The sequence below is a fragment of the Lineus longissimus genome, chromosome 14, assembly GCF_910592395.1.
Source record: "Lineus longissimus chromosome 14, tnLinLong1.2, whole genome shotgun sequence".
NCBI lineage: Eukaryota > Metazoa > Nemertea > Pilidiophora > Heteronemertea > Lineidae > Lineus > Lineus longissimus.
In genome coordinates, this window is record NC_088321.1 from 10,225,243 (window position 1) to 10,252,792 (window position 27,550).

At 45.7% G+C, this 27,550-nt stretch overlaps 1 protein-coding gene across 1 annotated transcript in view; it reads left to right on the plus strand.

The window, feature by feature from the left end:
* The window catches only part of LOC135498871 (ralA-binding protein 1-like), a 39,214-nt gene extending 13,644 nt beyond the window's left edge, over positions 1-25,570 (plus strand). The window contains exons 4-14 of the mRNA XM_064789370.1: positions 3,487-3,701; positions 4,510-4,836; positions 5,428-5,546; positions 5,912-6,042; positions 7,732-7,933; positions 8,600-8,929; positions 18,400-18,765; positions 19,282-19,621; positions 20,653-20,754; positions 22,500-22,702; positions 25,002-25,570. Coding sequence (XP_064645440.1) covers positions 3,487-3,701; positions 4,510-4,836; positions 5,428-5,546; positions 5,912-6,042; positions 7,732-7,933; positions 8,600-8,929; positions 18,400-18,765; positions 19,282-19,621; positions 20,653-20,754; positions 22,500-22,702; positions 25,002-25,130 — 2,464 coding nt within the window. The 3' untranslated portion in view covers positions 25,131-25,570. The remainder of the gene's footprint in view (positions 1-3,486; positions 3,702-4,509; positions 4,837-5,427; positions 5,547-5,911; positions 6,043-7,731; positions 7,934-8,599; positions 8,930-18,399; positions 18,766-19,281; positions 19,622-20,652; positions 20,755-22,499; positions 22,703-25,001) is intronic.
* The last annotated feature ends 1,980 nt before the right edge of the window (positions 25,571-27,550 follow it).

Below are 27,550 nucleotides of genomic sequence, written 5' to 3' on the forward strand. Positions count from 1 at the left end.
CCGGTGGAAGATGCATTTGGAAATACACTGAGCAATACATGTAAAGAATTGAACGGCACGAGGATACCGCGTGTGTTTCATACATGGCATTCAGTTCACATCGGTCATGTCATTCTTCTTCGCTATATTCCTAGTTTCATGCAAATTTCTCACATTTCTAATAATGGCACCACCCCCCCCCCCTCAAAGCCGGAGACTCCAGAGTCTGGCAAGACTCTACTGACAATTCTATTTAGTATCTGTGGGTCTAACTTGGTAAGCAAAATTTAAATGTTTTCTCATTATGTTTTACAGGGATGATTGTCAGCTGCATTGCATTTTCAATATTTTCGCTGACCACATCACAGTCACAGATAACCGAGGACCGAGAGAGAGAGGAGCTTAGCAACACTTCTTCAACACTTACTTTTTCACTGTAATACTTAACTCAAATAGATTAAATAAATAAAACAATATGTGGCAGTTGATTTACAAAAAGGTTAAGTTTCAATCATACCCCTTGGACTTAGTCCTAACCTTGCATTTACTGGTTGGTTGTCCCTTGCTGATGTAAGGTGAAGACATTGCTCTTGCTGGTTGGCCTAGGCCAGACCATGTACACTGGACCAGTTAGTCACAACCTACACCTCAAAGGACTAGATGTAAAGGTCCTGACTGTTACTGGTTGTCCGAAGGTTGTGCCTTGTATCTACTGAGCTGGTTTGTCTCAACCTGCATTTCAAAGGAATTGATACAAAGTAAAGACTGCAATTACTGGTTGTCCTAGGTTGTGACCATGCATCTAATGGACTGGTTTGTCTCATGCTGAACTTCAAAGAATTTGATGTAAAGGTCCAGACTGCAGTTACTGGTTGTCTACTGGATTGAGACAGTCCAAGGAATAATCCTAAAATATCCTAACCTTGTCTATCATTCCCTATTCACGTCTAAAAATTGTCAGTCTGTCAGTTCCCTGGAAACGAATCTATGCCATCACCTGATGGTTCTAGTATTTTTGCACAGTTTGCTAGACCTAATTAAAACACATCCATATTTCCCAGGTTACAGTATACTTAAATGTCCATCAGGAGTCTTCCTGTGTGTCATCCCCACCTCCATTCCAGTACCGAAGATGCGCCTACCCTCAAAGATGTGAAACCCCTGATGGATTTTACAGTACCTTGGACCACACCCTTCCTAAATAACCCTTTCCAAACAGAAATATTGTTCTTTTCCATATCAATACAGATGGAACTTGCACACAAAAGCTACATGAACAATGCCATCACATGTTGCTAGTTAGATATGCTAGCCTGCAGCGATGACCATTTTGTAAGCCTGATAGCTTGTTTTATTATACTCTTGTGACCTCTGACTTTCTAATACATTCTCATGTATTGAGATGCTCCCTATGAGTTTCACATCGATCTTAATATCAATACCATTAGTACCGACCAAGTACTTCAGGCATATAATTGATGTACTCTGAAATATGCAGTCGTTTAAGCATGATTGACTGCAGGCCTAGGCAGCTTATTCACCAGAAGTCGATTATTCTCCCAACGTGAGATGAGCTATTGATATGGCCCACTTTCAATCGTTTGGGTAAGCTGCTTCATTTTTGCTGATTTTGATATTTTCCGCTGCCATTTCATAGGCTGAGCCACAGTTTGATTTAGACCTAGACTTGTTATCTGAGTGACTTTTGGAATGAATCGCTGAAAGATTGCAAATTGTTAGTTCCTTTACTGTCAATCATTATGACTATGAGATCTGTATAAATGTTGCAATACTAATTCATTAGTCGTGACCTCTGCAGCCAAACCATAGTTATGCAGCTCTTATCCTCATGAATAATTCTTGTCAGTGGATTCTTTCAGTAGGGAATTATGCGCTTTTCTTCTAGTTTGCCGATTTTACTCGAACTTTTTTTAGAATTTAGAAATTGATGCCACAGATGAAAAAAAGACAAAACTTAAGCCAGAAAAATTACTGACCAACCCCCCCCCCCCCCCCCCCAGGCAAAATACTTTTCGTCTTTTGGGGCATCAAATGAATTTTGAGATGGTCCCTTAAAGCAGATCTTGTTTTATGAATATAAGCGGATCTCCTTGAGATGAAAAATAAATTCTTCAACGATTCTGCAAGGCTGAATTGTGGGGCCATAAAGTGAACTCGCAAAATTGCATGGCTGGGCGCAAAAGGGTTAAACAACAAAAAATTGAGAAAAAAAATTTAGCATTTCTATTTTGGTGGATTATGAAATCTAAATGTTTTTCCGATAAAATAATTATTTTTGGTATTTTTTTGTGAATCTAGATTAATCGCTAAAAAATTAAACACCTGTGAAAACTTGGCAGTTTGCAGTAGCCAGTATTGAGTTGTTACTTCAGAGAAAATAGTGTCAGTGGTAAAAAATACCCTGAAAAATATGTTACTTCTCAGTCTATTAAAAAGTGTCCCTCAAACGAGCAATTTATATTGCTGCGTTATGTGGTCATGATTAGTAGATTCGCAAGCTGAAGCTGGTTTCCTGTTACCAGGACATGTTGTCCTTGATATTGAGACCGAGCGGCGACATGGTGCGCAGTCGATGGATCCATGTGGACTCTTTGGAGAGTCTAATGTTTTTTGAGTTATCCGCATCTGGAGGGGCGTGGATGAATTCTAGGACGAAGATGCGTACATCCTGCAGTCCATGGTGGTCGGTCTGATTGAAGTAATTGCCGATGATCTCAGCGTTGTTGTGCTTGGTGATGTTGTAGAAGTGTTTCTGGAAACGACCAATGATAGTTTGTTTCGTTTCACCCACATACTGTATGTTGCATGTTTCACATTGGATACAATAAATGACATTATTGCTCTGACAACAGATGTTGTTCTTTGTGTTGTAAGACCGGCCTGTGGTGCGGCTGGTGATCCTACCTGTGGTGTCCAGCCGTGGGCAGTATCGACACCTGTTGGGTGAGAGACAGATTAGTTGGTTTGTCTCCGTAGTTGTACTTGTCCTGTTGTCAAGTTTTGCTCTGACTAAAAGGTCTCTCAGGTTTGGTGGGCGCCTGAAGCCTTCAGTGATGGGGGATTCGAACAGATGTAATGTCGTTCGGTGCCTGGCAAGAATGTCTTTGTTTTCACTGATGATTATGTACGGTTCAGTTTGGGCTGGGTTGTACGTGGTGACAAAGAAGAAAGGTGGATTTGTCTCGTCCTTGGTCTGTGTATTTGGTTGTGCGCTGATGAGGGCTGAACTGTTTTGTGGTCATGATTGTATGCAACTAATGTGGGTCTTTTGGGGTGGTCAGCACCGGTGCCTGCAGCAAGAATCTGTGATTGCAGTGACCTGCGGTCAATACCAAACCCATTGATAACAAGTTTTACCCATAGATGAGATATCTTTTTGTCGAACTTTAATACAAGCGCTTATAATTGCAGGTTGCAGCAACAAATATCGCTTCAAGCTCACCATGCTCAAGAAAGTTCTCAAATAGTTGTGTTCTCTCCTTTCAGGAGTCCATCTCGAGGGTTGAAAAAACACAGCAAGCCGAGTTTCAAGTTTGCAAAAAAAGATAAATTTATCATCACAAAACGTGATAAGGATGAAAAGCGTGAAAAAGAAGGAAAGAAAGAAGAGAAGAAACGTGACGATGCGGCCAAGGATAAGAAGCGTCTGAAGAAAAAGACGAAGCTTGGTCTGGGGCTTCCTTTAGAGGCCACTACCACTGGTAGGTTATCCCCCTGGGATGTAAAAAACCACTTAATTTCATGATATACTTGTATGTAAGTCTGAAACTTCTCTCAATTTCATGGAGTTAAATGGATTTTAAACGGTTTTCGCTTGGTACGCGGCCATCTTGGAAACCATTTTTAGCTCAGTTTTGTCACAGAATATTTATATAAACTGCCTTAGGAAGGAAATCTGAGCACCTCCACATTCAGCTGAGTGCCAGGGCCATGGGCCTCTTGTTTTGCTGAGCTTAAATAGGGAGTAGGAAACGGCTGATCTTCAGTAGGTTTTTTACGACAGCTTCTATTCTGATTCTCTGTAGTTCTGTGAACGGGTAAGCTTTGTTTTAGCCAAAAAAAAATTTTTAAACCAAGGACTGTCCACCTGAAAAGAATTTTGAAATCAAAACGTTTAGACAGCTATTTTGTTTCTACATACCTGTTGCTGGGGATGAAGCACGTCGTCGCTGTTAACAATACCTCCTTTGAGTCTTTAAATATCTCGGTGTATTTGTGAAAAACTAATGTACGGTTGTTCTCAGACTACTTCTAGCCACTGAATGTAATGGTTCATTCAATTTGACATCGCATTATTGGCAGCTGGGAGTAACACCTTTCCAACAACTTGATAGTTGCAATCATTCCTTTCGCTCTAATCATAGTGTCGAACCACCTAGCTTCGTCTTCATTGATTGCAACACTTGAATTTGGAGAGGCTGTGATAAAAAAAGTATAATTTGCATGAAATATGAATTTTAGCTGTAAGCCAATGATTTGTCGCTATAAGTTGTGCATCTTCTATTTCAGTTGTTGATTGCAAGCCGATCTTCGGAGTTCCACTCCAGGTCGCCGTTGAGAGGAGTCGCTGTCATGACGGAATACAGCTGCCCTCTATATTCAGGGAATGTATCGACTACATCGAAGAGCATGGTTTATCATGTGAAGGCATTTACAGAATCTCTGGCGTAAAATCAAAGATCCAGGCGTTAAAGGACAGTTATAACAAAGGGCGACCAGTTTATCTTTACGAACATGAACCAAATATTGTGGCCAGTCTTCTTAAGCAGTATCTACGTGAGCTTCCCGAACCCGTGCTGACCACTGCCCTCATGCCAAAGTTTGAGGAAGCTTCAAGTGAGTAAAGGGGCACAAAATTTGTGTTAAATGTATTTACTGGTGCCTCGGGAAAAGCGGAAATTCACAATGTTGTTGTGTAGTTACAATACATGCAAATTTACAGAAAATGGATGTTTATAGTATTAGTATTATATTCATTGCTTATTTACACAATTAGAAATTTTCAAATTTGAGCGAGATTTTTGAACGAAGAGAGTAGGTCTTTATATATTTGGATATACTACAGATGTACCTACATGTATAAACATGTATAAACTGCCAGATATTCGTGCTGCTTTATTTTTGCGTAATAATGCAAAATTTATAAAAAATGAAACATAATTATTGACTTTGGCAGATTAAGAAATAACAAAACTTTGTGCAAATCAGTGTTTTTGACAAAATTGCAAAAAATAAAATGCCTACGAAGATTTTGTGGTTAACAGTAGGCATCATTTGTTCTCCGCACCTGTTTTAAAAGTATTTTTATTATTGCGTTTTAATCTTTTCACTGCGAATGACGTGCATGTCACATCTTGTCATCAGCGGTGGGCATGATCACTAGTTGCTCATTAGCAGGGCGTTTATACATTCCCTTTTCTATTTCAGCGATCAAAGACCCTCGGCGGAAGGTGGATGAGTTCAGTAAACTGGTGAAGGAACTGCCCATACCCAATCAGCTTCTCCTCTCATGGATGATTGTCCACATGTCACATATCATAGCAAGGGTGAGTTGATGAGATTGGGAGCAATTTCCAGACTTTTCCTAAAATGCTTTTTTCCCACCGAAGGAGTTTGCTGGAGATATCAGTTTACCCTCATCTGTGCATTCATGTGGTCGATCAATGCAATTACTAGGTAAAGTGCCGTCTGATTTTCAGCCCGATGAGATGTCTAGTAGTAGTATGGTTGCAGGAAACCCACCATTGATTTCACATTCCTTACTATAACTGATGAACAAGTCACCCTGTGGGTTTTAATTTTCTGTGGTATGATGGGGTGGCGTGGGAGAGGTGCCCTATCGATTTTGGGGTACTCGCGGATCTGGGAAGTGCGATCAAAATCAGATGTTAATACAAATTTTTAATTTCAGGCAAAGGAGAACAAGATGTCGTTACAAAACGTATCAATCGTGTTGTCCCCAACAATGCAGATAAGTCATCGTGTGCTCAATGTGCTCTTCACCTACTGCCTGGAGCTGTTCGCCAGTAACTGTATCAAAAGGTAAGTAAATGAAGTACTATTAAATTCATTAGTGATTTTAGGAATCAAGTCAAAAATTGTACCATTAGAAAGTCAGGCATTTCCACCCTTTCAAAGCAAACTCTAAAGGCTAAAAAGCGCTTGCTTTGACTTGTAGCAAAGACTTAAATTTCCAAGCATTTGCTACAGTTTTATTCATACGAGTACAAGCAAATGCTTCAATAGCGGTGGAGAAAGCATATTCTAGTTTTTATTCATATGGCCCATTGATATGAGAGAAGAGGATGATGTAAGAGGTGGCATCAAAATCTGACGTCACAATCAAGAGCCTGCATTGTAGCCTGATTGATATAAGAGAAGAGGGTGATGTAAGAGATGGCATCATGCCTCATGTCACAATCAAGTAAGAGACCGCATTGTAGCCTGATTGATATAAGAGAAGAGGGTGATGTAAGAGATGGCATTGAGCCTGAATGATATAAGAGAAGGAGGTGATGTAAGAGATGGCATCATGCCTCATGTCACAGTCAAGTAAGAGACCGCATTGTAGCCTGATTGATATAAGAGAAGAGGGTGATGTAAGAGATGGCATCATGCCTCATGTCACAGTCAAGTAAGAGACTGCATTGTAGCCTGATTGATATAAGAGAAGAGGGTGATGTAAGAGATGGCATCGTGCCTCATGTCACAGTCAAGTAAGAGACTGCATTGTAGCCTGAATGATATAAGAGAAGAGGGTGATGTAAGAGAAGTCATCATGCCTCATGTCACAATCAAGAGACTGCATTGTAGCCTTATGGGAGGGAATAGGGCAGTGTCACAAGAACTAATCTAAACTCAAGGTAATGAAGGAGCGATTTGCACTGACCTACTTTTATGACCTTCTGCCCTTCTTTAAGACTGTTATAGCTAAAGTAGTTGTGTTTGGTATCGAACTAAAGATAATGAACAGTAGGTTTGTGCTAACCTATTTTCATTACCAACCGACCTACTTGGAGACGGTTAAAGCTAAAGGTGTCGTCCGTGTTTTATATCAAAATAAAAGTGTTGAAGAGTAGGTTTGCCCTGATCTACTTTTATGACCTAAAAAACAACTTAAACACCGATAGAGGAAGGCAGTCGCGTTAATGGTATCAAACTAAGGGTATTGAAAGAGCAGTTTTGTGCTTACCTGCTTAAACACAGTTGAAGCAAAGGCAGTCATGTTTGTCATTACACTGAAGGTATTGAAGAGCGGATGTGACAAAAGAACCCCTCAACTACTTCATTCACTGCAGTTCAAACCTTCACAACTGTCATCCACCCCAGGGGCCAAATTCAAAAAAGGGCGTTTAAGGGTTAGATGTGTGTAACTTCTCCCTAATTACTTTCAGGGCCTATTCATATTCTGTGAAGATTATGAAGGACCTGAATCAGTCTATTCAGTAGTTAAACGCTGTTTTAAGTTAAACACCCTTTATGAATTTGTCCCATTTGTCTAAGCTTGATTCCATCAAGTCTATGCACATCTTGGTATCTATCATATACCTACATTCTGGTACATGCATATATACTACTAGTTCCATTCTCTTGTCATTCATCTCATTCCTTGCTATTCAATTCTGCCAGCTATTCAGGCCACCAGGCCTCTAGTTAATGAATGGTCGTGGGTACTGGGTTTACCTAGACAACTGCTGAAGGTTATTGACCATCTGTTCCTTATGACTTCAGATATGTCCCGCCCCTGAAGCCTGCCACGTCCAAATGGTCGCTTGAACTCCCCGACAGCCCTAATGCCATTGAAGAGGAGCTAACTAAACAAGAGTCTCTCCTGAACCAACTCCATGATGAGATGTCGCGGGGTTTTCACGACCCTGAGAAAGAGGAGCAGCTGTGGGAGGTACAGAGGGTGGTCACACAGTTAAAGAGAAAGGTAATATTAGACAAGATTAGCAAGATTAGCAGCTGAGTACCAGTCTGAATCCTAGTGGGAACCGTATTGGAATCTTCAGTTCATCCGGTCAGCAGCGTCAATACTCCAGTTGGAGTTGATGTACATGAATGTGTGCGCACCAGCTTTCAAAATTTGGCGAAATTTGCACCTGACGTCCATTTTAAAGATGATTCTTACCTTTATTGAAAAGTACATAACTGGCAATAAGCGCTTCGCAGCGATCCTATAAATCTAGATACAATAAGGAAATGCCCTGAATCTAGGATGAGAAAAGAGAAATTGGTAGTAGTAGATGCAACACTATCCGTGTTTTACGTGTACAAAATATTAACTTATGGAAAAACCTTTCCCAGTTAGTGACTTAGAACTCGGGAGTGGGGCGGCTGCTAATCCTGTCCATAGTTTTGACCCCCCGGTGCCCCTTATTGCTAGGAGGGGGTTATTGTTGTTGCATGCAGGGATTTCAAATTGCAGAGTCTAGGTAGATATCAAGTCTCCTCTGCAAATTAGATATACTAAATACAGCTGTCATCAGAATTGAAGCATGCAACTGTTATGACTGGATATATCGCAGACAGGATGTTGTTATGAAAAGGTTAAACCGTAATCTAACTTGCCACTAAAGTTTTTGTTGGGTTTTTTCAGTTAAAATTTGCGAGAAAGAAAACTCTAGATTCCGGAAAAGTCACCCGTCAGGGTCAAGGTCAAAGGTTACCGTCTGCTGGGGATGAAGACATTGTATTGAACTTTGACCTCCAGAAACCTGAAGAAATCCAGGACAAGGATGTTGGGGATGCTAAGGCCAAGGACAGTGGTGCTCGGGTCAAGGTTGTGGAGGACGTCAAGGTCACAGATGGTGCTAAGGACAGAATAGAAATAACAGAAGAGACGGAACCTGTTGAAGCCAAAGAAGAGTCTAGTCCAGTTGTCGCCACGGAAACTGTCGCCAAGAATACAGAAAGTGGGGAGAAGCAGGTTGGTGGTTTCATATTTAATCTTGAACTATTTGAATCCAGAGCACCTGATCAGAGTTCAAGTATTGAGGGTAGTTGGCTGCAAATCTAAATATGTGCACAACCATTCTATACCCTACTATTTGTGTATACTTGTGCATGCACAGTGCCAACTATACAAGGAGACTAAACTAATTTATATGTGCTCGCCAACAAAATATTGTTGTGGTCGAAACTTTTATGTACTATTCTGTACAAGCAAAAAATATGATTACAAGCAAGCACACTTGAGTATTTCTGGTACCAATGTGGAAAATTTCCATACTCTCCTTAGAAAGTTCCCCAAAAAGCATGGCGCTACACCAAGGCTCTCAATGAATCTCTGTGCTTCCACGGTTCCTGCGTTCTTACGCAGAAAGTGAGCCTGGAATTCCAAGGAAAGTGTATGGAGAACAGAATTGTGGGTTATTCATATAGCTCAGGTTTGAACCCCCCCCCCCCCCCCCCCTCCTGCCTCCTACATTATTTCTTGGCGTGTTTCCAGTAATTATTTTTAATATTAGAAAATTAAGAACATTTTCAAAACATATTGACATGACAATTTATTGGGAAGCTCCTGATCGGAGGATGGTCCCATTTGAATCTTGATCAAATATTTTTAATTTTCATATATGATTTTTCCCCTAAATCTTTATTTTCTGTACTTTTGTAGGTGAAGAAACTGAGTCTTTTCCTTAGTATAATAGTTCTCATCCCCGCTATAATGCTGTACAGTATTTTCCGGGATGGGGGCCTTCGTAAGTTTTTTAACAGTAATGTAGCATGTGCGACGAGTTAGCTACTAACAGGGCAATGAAAATGTAAGATTTTCTTTGAAATTTAGACTTTGGACATTTTTGTTCTAAATACACATGTTTGAGAGTTCTGTTGATTTTAAATTTTAGGCTTTGGAAAATGCAACATTTTTGAAAAGCACATCCTGATTTACACAGTTTTTTGCTGGGATGAGGACCATCGTAGGTTTTGCTGTGTTAATGTCGCATACACCAAGAGTAAGATCACACAAATTCAATAAGATAGTTTGATGGGATGCTAGGTGACATGATTTTCTTAGTCGGAGGAAGGGAAATAAATCAAGACAAAAACTCATAGGATTTCAAAATATACAACCCATTGTGAACAACACCATGTCAACAAACACTGCTTTGGTTGACATTACCAATCTGCTCTATAACAGTTGTGACCTAATGATAATGGCTAGGTTACACCTTAGATGATTTAGAGCTACTGCTATTGTGATCACCAATGTGAGTAGTGAAACCTATTAAGCAAGGAAGGGTTTTCAATATTTAGTTTTCATCTATGTCAGCAGGTGACTTTTGGTGCTGGTTGATGGTTGTTTAATCATTATTAAGAGAAAATAATTCATTTTCCAAGGTATTAAATTGGTGTGGCCTTATAGTTACATTTGAAGAATCATGAGTGTTTTAGGTACAGTACGGTATGTGCCAGTAAATGTTTGCTCTAGAAGAATGGCTTTTCACTACTAACACTTTTTAGTCGCAAGGTCTAATTATGAAATAATTTCCAATCAAAGTGAGCATCTGTCATGATGATACATGTAGTTGTTACTTCAAGTATACTGCTTTGTGGCCTTTCCTGTATCTGAGTGGTTCATACCAGTAAAAACCTAATTTATTCTTATCTCATATGTGACCTGCTATGATAAAATGAGTCGCATGTCGCTCTGAGCTTGACAAGTTGAGACGGACTGGTTGTTCATTTCACTATTGTCTGCCTTTTGTGAAATCTGAGCATATCAATTTCTTCTGTTATGTTCTGGTGTCATTTTAGGCTCATCTTCTGTGCGACATGCGACTCATTTTGCCATGGTGGGTCACGTATTTGCATGTGAGTGATATCACATTTTATAATCAAGAACTAGACTTGCCTGACAGACTTACTCCACTCTGCCTAGAAAAGTTTGCCTGTCATATCCTTGTATCATATATTGATGGATGATGGACATGTATTGGACCAATTATTTTTAGCTCAGCTGACAAGGTCAGTGGATTTCGTCAAATAGCTATTCGAATGGTGTCCGTCCTTCCATCCATACTTCCATTCATTCATCCGTTCCATTCATTGGGCATTTTGTAACCGTAAGACCTTGGCACTTCAAATCAGGCCGTCAGGAACAACAGCCCAAGATATGCTGCGGACACAAAATTCAGCGCGATTCGACTGAAATTCAGCTCACCAGGGGGCAAAAAGTGTAAATTCCAGCAGATAGAAGTTTAAAATAAAGTTGAAGAGGTCTGCATTATATTGAGGTTTTGATGTAAAATAGATCAGTTTCCATTTATGTCACCAGTTGGCTGTGTTGGGCAAAAGTGTAAGTTGGCACATTGCCAGCCGTGTTTGAATTTCGAGGTTTGAGGCAATACCTCCGCATCCCTAGCAACGTCACAGTTGCGCAGTTATGTTCTGCGTGCCTGAAGATGCATGTAGACAACAGCCATTTTATGTCGTTCATACTCTACCCAGGTCAGACTTTTGCATGTGTACTCCATTCGGACACACCCGAGGAAGAAATAGTCTATTTATAATAGAAATCTCTCTGACATCGTTATTACCGTCCTTTCTTTCTTCTTTGGGTGTTCCACCCTTTGTTTTGGACCTCCTGCCCTTCAGGGCGGGTTTCCGAGGTCCGTTTACGGGTGTATCGGGGATTCATAGTCCCCGGCCCGGTTCTTCCCGACACGGGTAGTTCCGCCCCCATTGGGCCGGACCCTTTCGCCCCCGGGATGCCTTCCTCTTCTCCCGGCACCGCCGGCAAGAAGATGAAGAAGGTGAGGAGAGGAGCACGGCCCTCAAAGGGAAGGGGGTCTTTGACTCCCTCTCCCTCGCCCTCCTCACGGACCCCCGCTAAGCGGCGAGGTCCACGGGGCTCTGGGGGGTTTCGACCCCTCCCGACCCCTCCCCCCAGGCCAGGCACCCCTCTTTTGGGGGTGTGCCCCCTGGGGAGGCCTTGGGTTTGAGTGTTGGTGACCCTGATTCAGGGACACTCCCCAAGGTTAGCCCTGCCCCCTTTCCAGGGGTGGGATTCTGGACATTTTACGTCCCGATCCCCCCGCCGACGCCCCCTCCTGTCATGGGTTGGTGAGCAGCGTCGCCCCCGGTGAGCCGCCTGTTATTTCAGGTGTGCTCCCCGTCCCCCTCCGGGGTTTGCGACGGGGTTGCGGCCGCTGCCCTTGCCGGCGGCAGCTGGCTCTGCCAGCGCCACGGTTGAGTCCACGGCCACTCCGGGGATCCGCCACCCCTTCGCTTTGGGGCGGGCTCGTCCGTCCGACCCTCACTCTGTGAGTCGGTCGTCTCTGCGGACGCCCCCTGGCGGGGCAAGACCGGTTTTCACCTTCCCGTCTTTGCCGTCGTTCACCGCACCCGGAGGTGTCCTGCCCGGTGTGGGCAGGGGGTCGGTGATCGACCACTATTCACGGGCATGGGCCTTGGTGCCCCCCCCCCCCCGTTATGGGTGCCGTCAGACCGACTATTTCCCCGGTCCGACCCCACCCTGCTCTGTCGGGTATGTCGGGGTTGACGGGTGTGGCTGCCGGTCAGGCATGCCCCCCTCCCCCCCCTCCCGTGTCTGCCCCACGGGAGTCCGATTTGAGCTCTGAGCCTCTGCCTCTTGCTTCCTCTCTCACGGAGGATCAACGGCAGTTGCTTAGGAGCCTGACGGACCGCATGGAGGCTTCCAACCTCCATGACAAGTCCTCGGCTTGCCCGGCCAAGAGGCCGGTGGCTTTTGATTTGAGTCATCAGCCAATGGACTGTGAGTTTAGCGACTCACAGTCTTTTTCGGCCTCTCAGGCTGACCCCCCCTCTGGGGGTGAGGACTCCGCCATTGTCGCGGGTATGCGCGACTTGCGCGCTCTTGTTCGGCAATTTGTGCCGCAAGACACATGTCCTCTCCCGACGGTCAACCCCGCCCTCGGTAAGGTGCCGTTCGACTTGTTCGGCGACGCCTCCAAGCAGGAGTCGGATGCGGTCCCTGACCGGGCTTTCCAAGAATTGCCCGCGTCTCCGGCCCTGATTAGAGCCTCCACATGGTTGGATACGGCTCTCAGGGATACAGCACCTTCTTGCGGGGGTCACCAGCCCGCCCTGGTCTCGACGCTCCCGTCTACGGGACCGGGTGCCTGGACTCAGGCTGGGAAGTGATTCACGACCGCTTCCCCTCCAAGCCTGTCCTATAGATCCGATTATTATCAGGTCTCACCGTCGGGAACCGACCTGGTTTCACTGTCGCCCCTCAAGGACGACATCCAACTTTCGGGTTTGGTACCCCCTAAAGTCCTCTCTTCTTCGGCCTTAAAGGATGCGAAGAATGACGAGGCCCTGGCTAAGGAGACCCAGGCGGTGTTATCCTACGCCGACCTGACTCTGTGTGCCCTTACCAGGTCTCTAGCCGCGGATGCCTCGGAGGAACAGCGTATTCTCGCGATGTCCCTCCAGCAGTCCCTGCAGCATGCCAGTGATCTGACTGCTAAGCAGGCGGCTAACGGCGTGCTAAAACGCCGCGACCTGCTCATCGGGGGGTTGAGCACGGTCAGGTCACAGTTTCTGCGGGGGGGCATTAAGGACCGCTCCATTGAGCGGCCCTTTCTTGTTTCATGACTCCCTGCCTGACACCATGGGTGCTCAGGCACAGTCTGATCGCATGATGGAGTCAGTCTCGACTCCCCAGGCCGCCCCCGTCCGCGTTCCTATTCACAGGCCGCGGGCAGGGGACAACAGGTGGGGTCTCGACGCCCCCGAGGTTCGTCGGCTCCTCGTGGGCCTTCGTCCTCGCGTGGCTCCTCCTCCTTTCGTCCCCAAGGGCAGGCAGAAGCTGCGGCTCCCTCTCGCCGCTCCAATAAGCGTCACCGCTCCTCAGGCAGGGGCGGGGGCAGCGGGCAGCCCAAGCGTCCCTTCCAAGAGAAGGGTCGCGGGGGCAAGCGCAAGTGACTCTTTAGTCCTTCCTCCTGCGCCTCCAGGTGGCGCCCCCACAGTTGGCGTCGTGGGTGGCAGACTGCGACACTTCGCAGACTTTTGGGACCGGTGGTGTCAAAAAGACTCCCCCGTGCCGGATATGCTCCGACACGGTGTCCGATTGGACTTTTCCCGTCCCCCCCCTATGACGTCGACCCCCACCCCGGTGTCCCCGCCAGTAGACCCCGTCAGGGCGCTTGCCCTTCGATCGGAGGTCCTGTCTCTTCTCAAGAAGCAGGCAGTGAGGCTGGTGGACAACCATTCCTCCCCGGGCTTTTACAGCCACGTCTTCTTGGTCCCCAAGAAGTCGGGGAAGTGGAGACTGGTCATCGACCTGTCCACCTTGAATCGGTTCCTCCGGGTCCCCAGCTTCAAGATGGAGACAACCAGGTCAGTAGCGGTCGCGGTGCAGCCCAACGATTGGGCTATCTCTCTGGACCTTCAGGACGCGTATTTACACGTCCCGGTCCATCCAGAGTTTCAGCCCTTCCTTCGTTTTTCTTCGAAGGAAAGGTTTATCAGTTTCAGGCCCTTCCTTTCGGCCTGGCTTCTGCTCCGCTGATTTTCACAACAGTCGTCAAGGCGTTTGCCGCGCCTTTTCACGCCATGGGCTTAAAGCTCCATTGCTATCTCGACGACTGGCTGCTACGGCACCAGGCTCATCGCCGTCTGGGAAAGCAGGCAAAGTTTCTGCTCGTCACAACCGGACAGGCAGGGTGGTTGATAAATTGGGACAAATCCGAGCTGGACGCAGCTCAGGATTATGTCTTCGTGGGGGTGCGATTTCGCACACGAGAGGGCCTGATGTCCCCCCCCTCCGGACCGAATTCGCAAGATTCGGTCCTTGGTCGGGATTTTTCGCCGTCAGGACAGCGCCACAGCCCGACAGTTTCTGTCGCTGCTGGGGCTGCTCAATTCGGCAGCGGACCAGGTTCCTTTCGGCCGCCTGTATATGCGCCCACTCCAGCTCCTCCTGCTGTCGAGTTGGCGTCCATTCACGGACTCCCTCGACCAGCGTATATTTATCCCGGGGTCTCTCCTGGGGGAGGTGTGGAGTTTCTGGGGTTCGGAGACGGAGCTTCTCCGCGGAGTGCAGCTAAGCCCTCCGTCGCCCCAGATGTCCCTATTCACGGACGCCTCCCTTTATGGTTGGGGCGCCCATTTGAACGAAGGGGATCTGACCACCAAGGGCACGTGGTCAGAGGAGGATGCGCGTCTCTCGATCAATATCCTCGAGATGCAGGCTGTCATCCTGGCCGTGAGGGCCTTCACGTCTCATCTGAGGGGTCACAGGGTTTCTCTTTTCTCCGACAATTCGACGGTGGTCGCTTATATTCGGAGACAGGGGGGGACGAGATCCGACACATTGTGCCGTCTCACTTGGGAGCTCCTGCAGCTTTGTCGCCGCTTGGATATCCAGCTCCTCCCCCGTCACATCCCCGGCAAGAGAAATATCTTGGCCGATGCCCTTTCCAGGTCGGACCGTCTGGTCCAGACAGAGTGGACCCTCCATCGCGAGGTGGTCTCTCGTCTGGGGGCCCTGTGGGATGCTCCGGTCGTGGACTTGTTTGCGACTCTGTTGAACAAGAGGTTCCCCCTGTACTACTCACCCCTCCCGGACGGGGAGGCCTTGGGAGTGGACAGCCTGTCGGCCTCCTGGGACGGCCTCAATGCTTATGCATACCCGCCAACCCCTCTGTTGCTACCGGTACTCAACAAGGTGGCCAGTTCACGGGTCAGACTTTGTCTGATAGCACCGTGCTGGCCGAACCAGGCCTGGTTCCCGGTTCTGCTGGAGCTGCTGACGGATCACCCCCGCCGCCTGCCGGCGTGGGACCGTCTGCTTTATCACCCGATCGGCCGGGTCTATCATCAAGACCCTTCTTTTTACAGGCTTCACGCCTGGAGGCTGTCGGGTATTTCCTCCGAGAGAGAGGCTTTTCGGAAGACGTTATCCGTAAAGTCGCCCAACCTCAGAGACAGTCTACCCTTGATTCATACGATAGCAAGTGGGCTGTCTTTCGAGACTGGTGTCGGGAGCACGGAGTTTCTCCGGTCGCTCCCTCTCTTCCCAACTTCCTCGACTTTTTGAATTTTCTATTCTCGGTCCGGAAGTTTTCGGTTCAGGGAGTGAAAGGTTATCGCTCCGCCGTTTCGGTCACCTTAAAGCTGACTGAATCATGGCAACCGTCTTGGGATGACGCTGTTTCATCGTTGCTTCGCAATATGTCTTTGGAGCGTCCTCGCTCCATTCAGCTCTCTCCCAAGTGGGACCTCTCGGTGTTCTTAAGGGCTCTCATGAAATTTCCATTTGAACCCATGCATCAGGCAGATTTTAAACATCTGACCTTTAAGACCGTTTTCCTGGTGGCTTTGGCCACGGCACAGCGGCGGTCTGAGCTCCATGCTTTAGCCTTTGATAAATTGGCTTTCACTGAGAGGGGCGCGGTCCTAGAATTTGTCCTAGGCTTTCTGGCTAAAAACCAGGCGCCGCACACCTCCAGGCGCCCGGTTTTTATCCCCTCGTTATCCGCTACGGTCTCTAGAGACCTCCCGGACAGAACTCTCTGTCCTGTTCGGGCATTGAAGTTCTATTCTACTGAGACTAAGGAGCCTGCTGTTCGCCTAGGCAGGAAGCGCCTCTTTTTGTCTTATAGAGAGGAGTTTACTAGGGAGATAGCTGCAGCCACGGTCGCCAGATGGTTAGTGGCCACCATCCGGATGGCTTATTCTATGACACTCGGTTCTCCAGAGCTTCGTCGCCTTGGCGCCATTACGGCCCACGAGATTCGGGCCATTTCTACTTCGTGGGCCGAGTATAAGGGAGTGGCGCTGAATGAGGTTTTAGATGCGGCTACGTGGAGTTCTCACTCTACATTCTCCCAGTATTATATGCGCGATTGTTCCAGGTTAACAGACGGTATGCTGTCTCTTGGTCCAGTTGTCGCTGCTCAGCACGTGGTCTAGGTGTTTCCCTGCCTAGACCACTCGTCGATTTTCTCTCCTGCTGGCTGTCTTGTCCTCCCTCCTTTTTAAGCGGGGGGGGGGGGTTGTTCTATAGACTGTCGCCGGGTCTTCGGGCCTGCGCGTTCGCCCCGTCCAGCTGTCCTAGGGTTCAGCCGCCTAGGACTTTTGGGAGTTAGTCAGTGAGGCCGCTCCATGTTATTCTGGGGCGTGCTCTCCTTGTAAAAAAAAAAAATAATAAATAATAAATTTTTTTTTCCACATTGTGTCTCTTGACGATATGTGCTGAGCTTATACCGTGTTGAGGTGGTTTTGTCCCTGTCTAGGAGGGGATGGGTTTTCCCAGTTATGCTTCCCTTTGTTCTGAAAGGGCCTGTTGACCTCTAGCCCGGGTTTTCCCCAAGCATTCTTTCTCTGGGTCCCCTGGTCTCACCCGTTGGGTTCTGCTGCGCAGCTTGGAGACAGTTCACTTTACTACATGGTAAGTCACCGTTTACCCTCCTTCCTTTGGTTGTTGGTATTCGATGCAAAAGTCTGACCTGGGTAGAGTATGAACGACATAAAATTTCCATTTCTTGTAAGGAAATGGGCATTTTATTAGTTCATACCTACCCAGGTCAGACTACCCGCCCTGCCTGTCCCCACAGCAACGGGACTTACTCTTGCGCTCGAGTAATAAGTACTGATTATGGCGGCTCACACGAGGCAGAGGCTGTATAGGGGTGCCTCCTAGGTGTAGCTAAGCGAACTAGCTAAGAGATTTCTATTATAAATAGATTATTTCTTCCTCGGGTGTGTCCGAATGGAGTACACATGCAAAAGTCTGACCTGGGTAGGTATGAACTAATAAAATGACATTTCCACAGGAAATGGAAATTTTGTTAAGTCTGAAGCCGTGATGAATTAAGAATGAGGATGCAGAGGGATGCTAGGGATGCGGAGGTATTGCCTCGAACCACGAAATTCAAACACGGCTGATAATGTGCCAACTTACACTTTTGCCCAACACAGCCAACTGGTGACATAAAACGAAACTGATCTATTTTACAACAAAACCTCAATATAATACAGACCTCTTCAACTTTATTTTAAACTTCTATCTGCTGGAATTTACGCTTTTTGCGTAATACTCTGGAATGTATATTTGACCCGTCAGCTGATGGCCTAAGCCGTTCATGTTCATTGCATCATTTTTCTTGTGCCCAGGAAATAAATATTTTTAATGCTGATGTTATTATAAATTCTCTTAAACTCAGCATTTTTAGTATTATTTATATCAGTCTACACAATGGCATTGTAAAAATATACACTCGGTATGTATATTATAACTGAATTGAAAATTATCAAATTCAAAGTTCAATTTTTGAAACTTTTGATGAATGGAGAAAGCCTTTAAACTTGTTTGAAAGGTTTCTTCATTTGGTTGTTCCCTGAAGATAGCAATTGTGGTCTGGGTCTTACCCTTAATGTTGTTCTTTCTTTCATATTTTGCAGGTTGCTGATGAACAGAAGGCAGTTGGGGAGGAGGGGGAGGGGGTGGGGCATGATCAAGTTGAGGGGGAAAATGCAAAAGTTGAAGAAGATGACGAGGCAGTAGAAAGAGACGGTGGTGATGAAAGAGACGGAGGTGATGATGGAGACGGTGGTGAAAGAGGTGATGATGGAGCTGTAGAAAGTTCTGAAATGCGGGATGTGAGCAGACCGGAAGATGTTGTAACAGCTGCAGGAGATGTACTGGCAGATGCTGGGGCAGAGGAGGGTGAAGCAACTGAGGCTATTGAGGGGGAGATGAGGCAGGCTGAGATTTCAATTGAGCGAGACATTGAGGATGATGAGGATGAAGATGATGTGGATGAGGAGGTGAGTTAAACTTTTGGGGAGGTCAACCAGGTTTAAGTTGAATTTGGGTGTTGTTCATAGTCTGATACATCCAACCTCACTCATATTCATGACCAGCTCTTACCATCAGAGAGAGCTTGTTGCCCAAACAAACTATTTCTCCCTTCACACCTGCCGATTTGACTACTGCCGAGTCTAGGATTTTGCCCTTACTCTTGCTATAGGGGAGACCATATAACACCGCTGTGTCTGTCGTCGTCTGTATCCTGTTTCAGAAACAGTGGCACGTTTCTTAACCCCATGAGCTATGAACTTGAAACTTAATACACAGTACCCCCAGGTCAGGTGACCTCTGACAATGAATTACGGTCTGATCTGATTCTTGACTTGGCCAACAGGGCGCCAGAAGTGGAACCCTAAAGAGTGTGATATCTCTCTTATGAGTGACTTGCTTTCGATAACTTTTATGGTCTTGGCCGTTTCATTTATATGTTTAAAATGCTGTACACATTCTTAAGTATGGTTTGTCTTGTCCAGGTTGCTGCAGTAACTGCCGAAGCAGTAGAACAGCAGGAGAAGAAGGAGGAGGCATCACCGGTGCCAGTTCAACAGAAACGCGTCAAAATCATCGAACCACCAAAAGAGGAGACACCCGAGGAGGAACCACGTGCCGATACTGCCACTCCACCGCACACTCTCCCAGTTCATAAACACCGCCCAGGGTTCGGGCTACAGTCGCCTCTGAAACCAGAGATCCTCCATAAGACGGGCCCTCGCAAGCTGAAGCATCAGGGCCGTATCGACGAGGAGAATGCGTCCGGCAGTTTGTCTAAGGATTCACCTGATGGCGAAGAGGAGGTGGAAGCAGAAGAAAATGGTATGTTAACAAGGTCATGAAGACAGAGCAAAATGTCTTGTTTGCAATCACAGTGTCCTCCTCTTTGAATTTCTTTGGGTGCTGTAACTGTGATTAGATAAAATTTTGACACCGTGTCAGTTTTGTCCAGGGCCGGGTTCAAAGTTCTGCTATCTGCTTATGGCAAATTGGCTGTCGCCTAACCACCGTTCTCTTATCGTGCCGCCAAGTTTGGACCGTTGCCGCCTCAAGGCCAACGCTAAGTTAGCTGGCATTCTCAATGGTTCTGTCATGTGCCGCTTTGCATATTGGGGATTCCCTGAATGGTTACTTCATCCAGAAAAAGTAAGTACATTGAATGCATGGGGTTAGATACATGCTGAGGAATTCCGATTGTTCATTCTATGGCAGTGATTGGCGGCCGCATTCCATTTGCCCCATTTTCAAGCTTTGTCGTTGTTATTATTATTGGCCTATTTGACCAATATGTTAAAAGGGAGAGGGAAAGGAATGAAAACCTCTCTGGCCAACTGAAATCCCCATTTGGTACACATTTATTTCGAAATCCATCTGATCACTTGAACTAGAACTTTGCTAAAGTATGCTGCAGACAATTTCTTTCCCGACTTCAACATTTCATCTACCTAGAGATCGTTTTAATATGCAGCTCATATTTCTAAAATCTGCCGCGTATTTTACATCATTTGTAGCCATCTTGGTCATAGACCGATAGGGTTTATGCTGTGCTCGGGATGGTTAACCCATTCAGGACTGAATTTTTTTTCCCAAACCTCCGCTCTGGACTGGATATTTTTCAAGTTTTTTTGTCCAAAATCGAAAGTTTTTGAAAGCAGAATATCGGCTTTGCAAGAATTGCTATGAATTTGACATGAATAGAAAAGGCATTCCCAGGATGTCGGGAATTCCCTCCGAGCAGTTAATTTTTTTTTGCGAGACTCGTCCTGAAAGGGTTAATGGTGGTCTGTCATGCGTCCATCCATGGGTATATGTTGATTTCTGTTGATGTTAACCTTTAGATATGTTGATTTCAGGTGACCGTGGCTCCAACACGGACGAGCCAGACGAGGAGATGCAGCAGATACAACTCGAATATCAAACACTCTTGCTTGAGGAGGAGGAGTATGTTGCTGTTGGTAAGGAGACCTTCGTTATTGCCCATTTTAATCCAAATCTTGTTTTGTTGTGTGGCATTTCTTTATCCTAATGTTGAGTCCTTTTGTTTGCTTGAGTTGGCCAAATTTTGGTGATGACTACAAAAATATATAAGGACAAGGTTAGGTATCGGCGGCCGGGTGACTTATTGAATTTAGACCAAAAGGAGCTGGTGTGCATGAGTGATGGAGCCAGTTAGGTTCTATGATGAATGTCTTTTGCAGGGCTTCCTGAGAGTTCAGTGGAAGACGCATGAACGCCAGCACATGCACTAAGACGCCATCCAAACCCTTGTGTCCTGGGGCGTTGAGGTGTCTACCCACAGTGTCATCTTTATTGTTTTTGTGATGTTTCTGAAGTACTCGCAAAGTCGTTCACAGTAGTTTCTTTTTGTTTGAACAATTTAATATACCGTCTTTCAAGTTTTACATGTGGACTACAATATGTGGGACATCTGTGGGACTAGTTAGTCACTTGGCCGGCAATACCTAAACTCGTCCTTTTATATTCTTTATAAACCATATCACTCTCCAGACTAGATCAGGCTGTACCTGAGTGGACAGCTCACTTTATCTGTCACTGCTAACTCACCCCACTGGGGGTCCTGTGTGACATATTTTGTCACGCTTCTTATTTCCAAAACAAAACAATGTATTTGTGGAGCAAACCGTTCATCCACCCACTCAGGGTAAGTACGACACCCCCACCAGGGCTTGGTCTCAAGTTATACACCATTTGTTGCTTAGATTGTCTGTCTCCACTGGAGGACAGCTAGTCGCAGTAGCCTCATTTGCCACTGTCCAGACCTTTGACCCCGTGTCACATACATCACTTTCCTGATATCTGACGAGGCTCAATGAGACGCCAAAACGTGTATTTTCTTTTGTGGGTGCAGGTCAGCAACCAGTGACCACGTGCAGCACCTCCCAACAACCACATTTTGGTGGGACAACAAGTCGCACCCTAGTGACGTCACAACCATGTCGCATCCCACAAAGACGTCATGTCCGGAACAGAGTAACGCCAGCTCTCTAACAAACACTGTAGCTAGCAGATCCTGCTATGACGACAATGTTCACGGTCCTAGTCAAGAGCAGACATGTTCTTGTTCCTTCTTTTATTATGCCCCCCGCTGGGGCATTATGTACTCGGCTGGTTACGGTGTCCGCTGCCGCACCCTATTCCAGACTATAACTCAAGAACCGGTGGCCAGATTGATCTGTAATTTCTATAGTGAATTGGGGTGGATGGGGCAAGGGTCCCTATTGATTTTGGTCTTGCTCCAAAATTCAATATGGCGGCCAGGAGGCCATCTTGGATTTTCCATTCCGGACTATAACTCAAGAACAGGTTGCCCGATTGATTTCTTATTTTTTTTGTGCAATCGGGTGGATAGGAAGAGGTTCCCTATCGATTTTGGTCATGCTCAAAATTCAATATGGCCACCAGGAGGCCATCTTGGATTTCACATTCAAAAATGATATGGAATCAAAATCAAGTTTAGAACTTTAAAAGTCATGTTCTGGCCATGACTAAATTGGACAAGGTCATTGGCATAGTAGTTAGAGAGCTGGACTCATGATCTGGAGGTCATTGGTTCGACTTTCAGAAGGTTTTGGTCTGTGCTCTTGAGCAGGGCACCTAACCTCACATTTATGTGTCTCTTGGATGAAATGTAAAACCAAGAAGAAAAAAGGAAATTGACATCGTGTCTGACTCGCTTCAGGTGATGAACTGAAGAAAAAGATCACAGCTGAAAGAGATGAGATCGAACGTCTTCAGATGGAGATAGAGGAGGTACGCTCCATCCGCGGCGACTCATTCGATGCAGATGATTGGTCTGATTCTGACAGCAGCTACGAGAGTGGTGATGAAGATGAACTGCAAGAGATTCTGCAGCAGTTGATGAAGGAGAATGCTAAACTCGAGGTGAGCAAATATGATGTGCAAACTAGAAATAATTTTAACATGAAAAGGTAAGGGATCATCTCCAAATTATTCGCAGAAATTCGCAATTCGATTCATGATCAAAAACGATTTTCTAGTGAATAGCAATAAAAATCATTGTTGACACTTTTTTAAGTAATGGATTTTCGTTTCTCGTCAATAAATTTGCTACAGCATTGTTTCGCTTTTAGCGCTGAACTTGAAACGAGATTTCGTTGCGCATATTCAGAGCTACAAAATTTTTGCAAAATCGCTACCGTTCAAAAAAAATTTGGCAGCGAATTCAGTGACGCAACACATCCAAAACTTACAATATATCATTTCGTAGCGCAACAGAATGATGTGATGTTCACGGAAAAAAACAGATGAAAATTACGGTTGGCTGATTATTTTAATTCTCCTACACTAGGCCCTAATCCTACCGTTTTAAGAAGATAAACCCCTATGTAATCCCCTGCCAGTATCTTTCCAAAACAGCCCATCCAAAAGGATCGAAAATAATCCTCTAGTCTAACCACAACCTGATAGTCCTGGCCACGCTGCTGTCCAAACAAAATACGGGGACACAAAACAAACTCATATCACTGCTTGCGTACATTTGAGTGAACTCTGAAGACTAACTTCACACACAGAAACTGCACCACATTTACTATGATGCCTTCCATCATACGCACTGGCGCACATCACTCAAAGACAAACCACCCAAAAAATGTGCAGCGTAAAGCATCATAATCAATTATAAAGATAGGAAACAGGTGGTGATTTGCATAATAATTGGTTCCTTGCATGGCCATCGGCTGTCCAGTCTCTGTTCGTAGAGTACGCGCCCACCTTGTTGCAGTCTTTGTGGCTTGCGGCTCGCTTATTATACTATTTAGTAGGCCTACTAAAAAATTATTTTATCTCAGATGACTGTTTTTAGCTTTGAACAGAAACGTGTATGGTTAATTTCTTCCCGTTTTTTTGCCGTCAAAGCATGGAAGTTGAAAATCAGGCGATTGCAAGCGGCCTTTCATTAATTGACAGGTGTCTACTGATGTTGTGACCACCAGCGAAAGCTGATTGGTCAAAGCAGCAGACAGCTAAATCGCTTTCCATGACGTTTCAGCGTCAAGTCTGAATATCAAAGCCGGGATCAGAGAAAGTTTTGAAATGGATAAATAGTCTTACATCGTTATATAGCGGCGGGTCTTTTGATGTGTCGAAATTGGATCTCGCCGAATCCGTCTGATTCTAAAGATAATAGAATGCAGGTTGTCGACCCCAATGCCAGGTCAAAACAAATGATAGTGTGGTAAAAGCATAGGGAGAGGTGTAGATTGAACTGGATGCGAGGATGCAGAAGTTTTTTGCGGAGGCCACCATTGTTGGGAAGTTGGCAGGTTGAGTTTGCAAGTTTTCTAGCACTAAATTTGCGCTTTAGATTTTGAAATATCTTGATATCTGGAAGGTTAAATGTTGTTGGGAGCTTTGGATATTATCTTCTGTGTTGTTAACTGCTGCTACTCAAGTAGGTTGGCCAAAATATACCTGTGTTCTGAATTAAATAAACTTCCACTCCGTACACCCGACATTGTGTCATTATTGGTGACACGGCCCGTTAACAACAATGTACAATGTAATATTTTTCATTGCCAACAAACGATATTCGTTTTCAATCGTTGTAAGTTCACTACATCTATCGAAATAATTTTTGTTTTCACTTGAAACGATATTCGTTTTTGTTGCTATTGGCGAAGCGAATTTCTGCGATGGAGATAACCCCTAAATGCTAGAGGGGGCATGTTGTGAGTGCCTACGTTCCATTTCAAGCCAATATTGTTAACCCCTTCATTTTTGCAGGCCAATTAGTTTTGCAAGCCACTTAATTTCATGAGTTTCCAGGAAGAGAGACAGGAGGGCAAACAAGTTTATCTTAATGATTTTGCTATCAGAAAATCCCCCAATTTCTGGAAATGAATGGTCGCAAAATGATGTTTTCATGAACATTATATACCACCACCAAAAAATAAAGGGGTTTACAGTAACTGACCAAGGCCATTTGGATTTAGTTCCTGCAACTAACATCGGGACCAACGACACACTGTCTATCTGGCCCGTAGATCGTAGATCTGCATATCTTAGTGCTAAATTGCTAACATTTTACAGATTTTGGAAAACGTCTGAAAGCTGGCAATTTAGGGTTAAATTATGAAATCACCTTGAGCAGTGAATGAGTTAACAATCGGTCAGAGGGCTGTATGACACAAGTTGTGTTGCTTTTGATACCTTTTTTTTTTAGGTCCAAAATATGGAACTGTGTCGCAGTATACATCAAGAACGAAAGATTTGCTTGGATGTGAAAGTCCAAATCAGGATCATCCAGCAACAGGCAGAGCAGTATGCTGCAGGATCAGACAGCCTTCTCTAAATTAACTTGGTCCAGATATCTGTACCCATTTTTCGAGGTTCATCCTTTTCTTAACTGGACTACAATACAGCAACTGTCGGAGCAATATGGTCGAACAATTTTCTCTTATTACTCGGTCTGGAAGAGTTGGACACCTTATTCGATATGAGGTTCTGCTGATTGGGCCAGATGACTTGTCCTGGGAAATCCTTTCAACTGCCTTGGCAGAAATAAGGAGAGTGGTTGCAAAACGAGATACCATTAGCACTTTTCCAAAATTTCTTATTCAAAAGGTAAATTCCATAAGCCATCTTGATTTTTTGGACCAAAACAAGTGTTTTGGGTCTGTTTAAAATCACTAAAAAATTTAATCAACTCGTTTTAAGACCAAACATTTGAGGTAAAAGTATGGGATAATGGGCAAATGCAATGTATTTCTTAAATAAACTGATGTACAAAGAAAAAAATGACCAGTTTCTTAAATCTTTCTGTCCAAGTGCCTTTGTGGTGCAGTTGACCTCAACACCTTGTTTCCACTGTAGTTGTCGTTTCATCCTCTGGTAGTTGTGCAGCTGTACTGTAACCCGGAAAATGTTGGCAGACGTTTTAATTATGCATTTTGTGTCATTCAAACTTACCTATGGAACACTTTTGCATGTTACTCCATTTGGGCTCAAACACAAGAGTATCCCTTTAATTTTCTAAAGGGAGAACTGAGTTAACAGCTCGGCCGCCAGGCGGCGCCCTGACCGATCCCGCGAGATCGCGCCGGTCTCATGCCGCCATATTCAGTCTTTACTCTTGTGCTTCTACGAAGCACATCGTTTTTTCAAAGCTGCCGTGAATTCGATTTAAAACCAAATTCAACCAGCCAAGTCTAGACGATTTTTGGGTTCATTCACCTACGGAGTAGACCGCCAAACTAATCTTGGCATTAGTATTGTCCAGTCTATTTAATTATAGACATTTTCTTAGCTAGCTTAGTCGACCCGGCTCCATTATTTTGATCTTGGTAGGGTAGAGTTAAGTAGGCTATTCTCCGCTCTATTGTAATAAACAAGACTCAGATCTATTGCAATAGTGTTTAATTCAAGTAGGCATGTTTTCCTTTCCATTAATTATTGCGTCCTTTCTGGCCTACTTGGGGTTCCCAGTGTTTTTATTGTCATTGGTACCATTTTTTATATGGCGTACCCCTCCGACGGCATCCTTTGTCTCACCACAAAGGAATGCGTCTGGTGGCGGGAAACGGGCCGCGAAGACGCCTAAACCCTCTTCCGGTTCCGTTTCCGGGCATATAACCCGGAGGTCTAGCAAACCTCCCGCCACCACCCCTTCCGTCAGCCGAGTTCCGGTTCCGGCCGCGGCTGCGAAGGATGCGGGATCTGACATTATTAATGTATGTGGTCCCAAGGGAGACTTACATCCAATAAGTCTCCAAGGGTTTAATATACCCCGGACCTCAGGGAACCTTCCGGTTCCCCTGTCGTCCGCTCCCCCGAGTACAAGCCCTTTGTACCCGCGGGAGCACCCTGCTTCCGGTCCGCCGATTGCAGTTCCGGTTACTGACGCGGGTTCCCGTTTTTCAGTAACCGAAGACTCTACTGGGGGTTTTTCTCAGTCTTTACTGCGAAATAACCCCAGTCCTCACGGACACAGTAGAGTAGGGCCGGACCTTATAACGCCACCTCCGAAACGCCATGCGTCTTCGGTAACAGCGTTTCCGCCCTCCGTACCTCCTTCTAAAAGGGCTTCCGGTAGCTCCATACCGGCGAAGGAGTTACGGGCATTTCCGGTTTCGGACTTCGTCCTACCGGAAATGCAGGCACCTTCCTACGTTGGCCAACCTCTTGGGTGGAACCAACCGGAAGTGCCACCCCCTCCTCGTAGCAGAGGCGTCGTTCCCATGGAACGAGCTACGCAGAGAGGACATCTGAACTCTAGTTCAGAATATGGGCAACTTCCGCTTCCGGAAGACCCATTCGCCCGCACATACGGCTTCCAGGGTTCGCTTATGCGCTCACCCTCGCCTCAACCGCCCGTCGTTGAGAGAAGCCGCACGTCGGGTCCGGAACCCGAGTCGGGACAGCAACTGTCCCAGCTCATCCAGATGGTAGCAGGCCTTTCTGATAGACTCAGCCATCTGGAGCAGGGTTCCGGTTCCTCTGGTGCGCCTGGTCCCATCGGATACCCACCATCCGACTCCTCTATTTTAGAGGAATATTCTGAGAACGAGAGTTCTCAGCCAGGCTACCGCTCCCCCAATCAGGAGGAGCTGTCACCAGAGGAGGCCAGTATCCTGTCGGATATGAGGACACTCAGATCCTTGATCAGAGCGTACCTCCCGCAGGATCTGTGCCCTACCCCGCCGGAACTGCCAGCCTTGTCAACACCGACCTTTTCACTCTGGGGACAGGAAGTGGATCCCAATCCACAGGTTT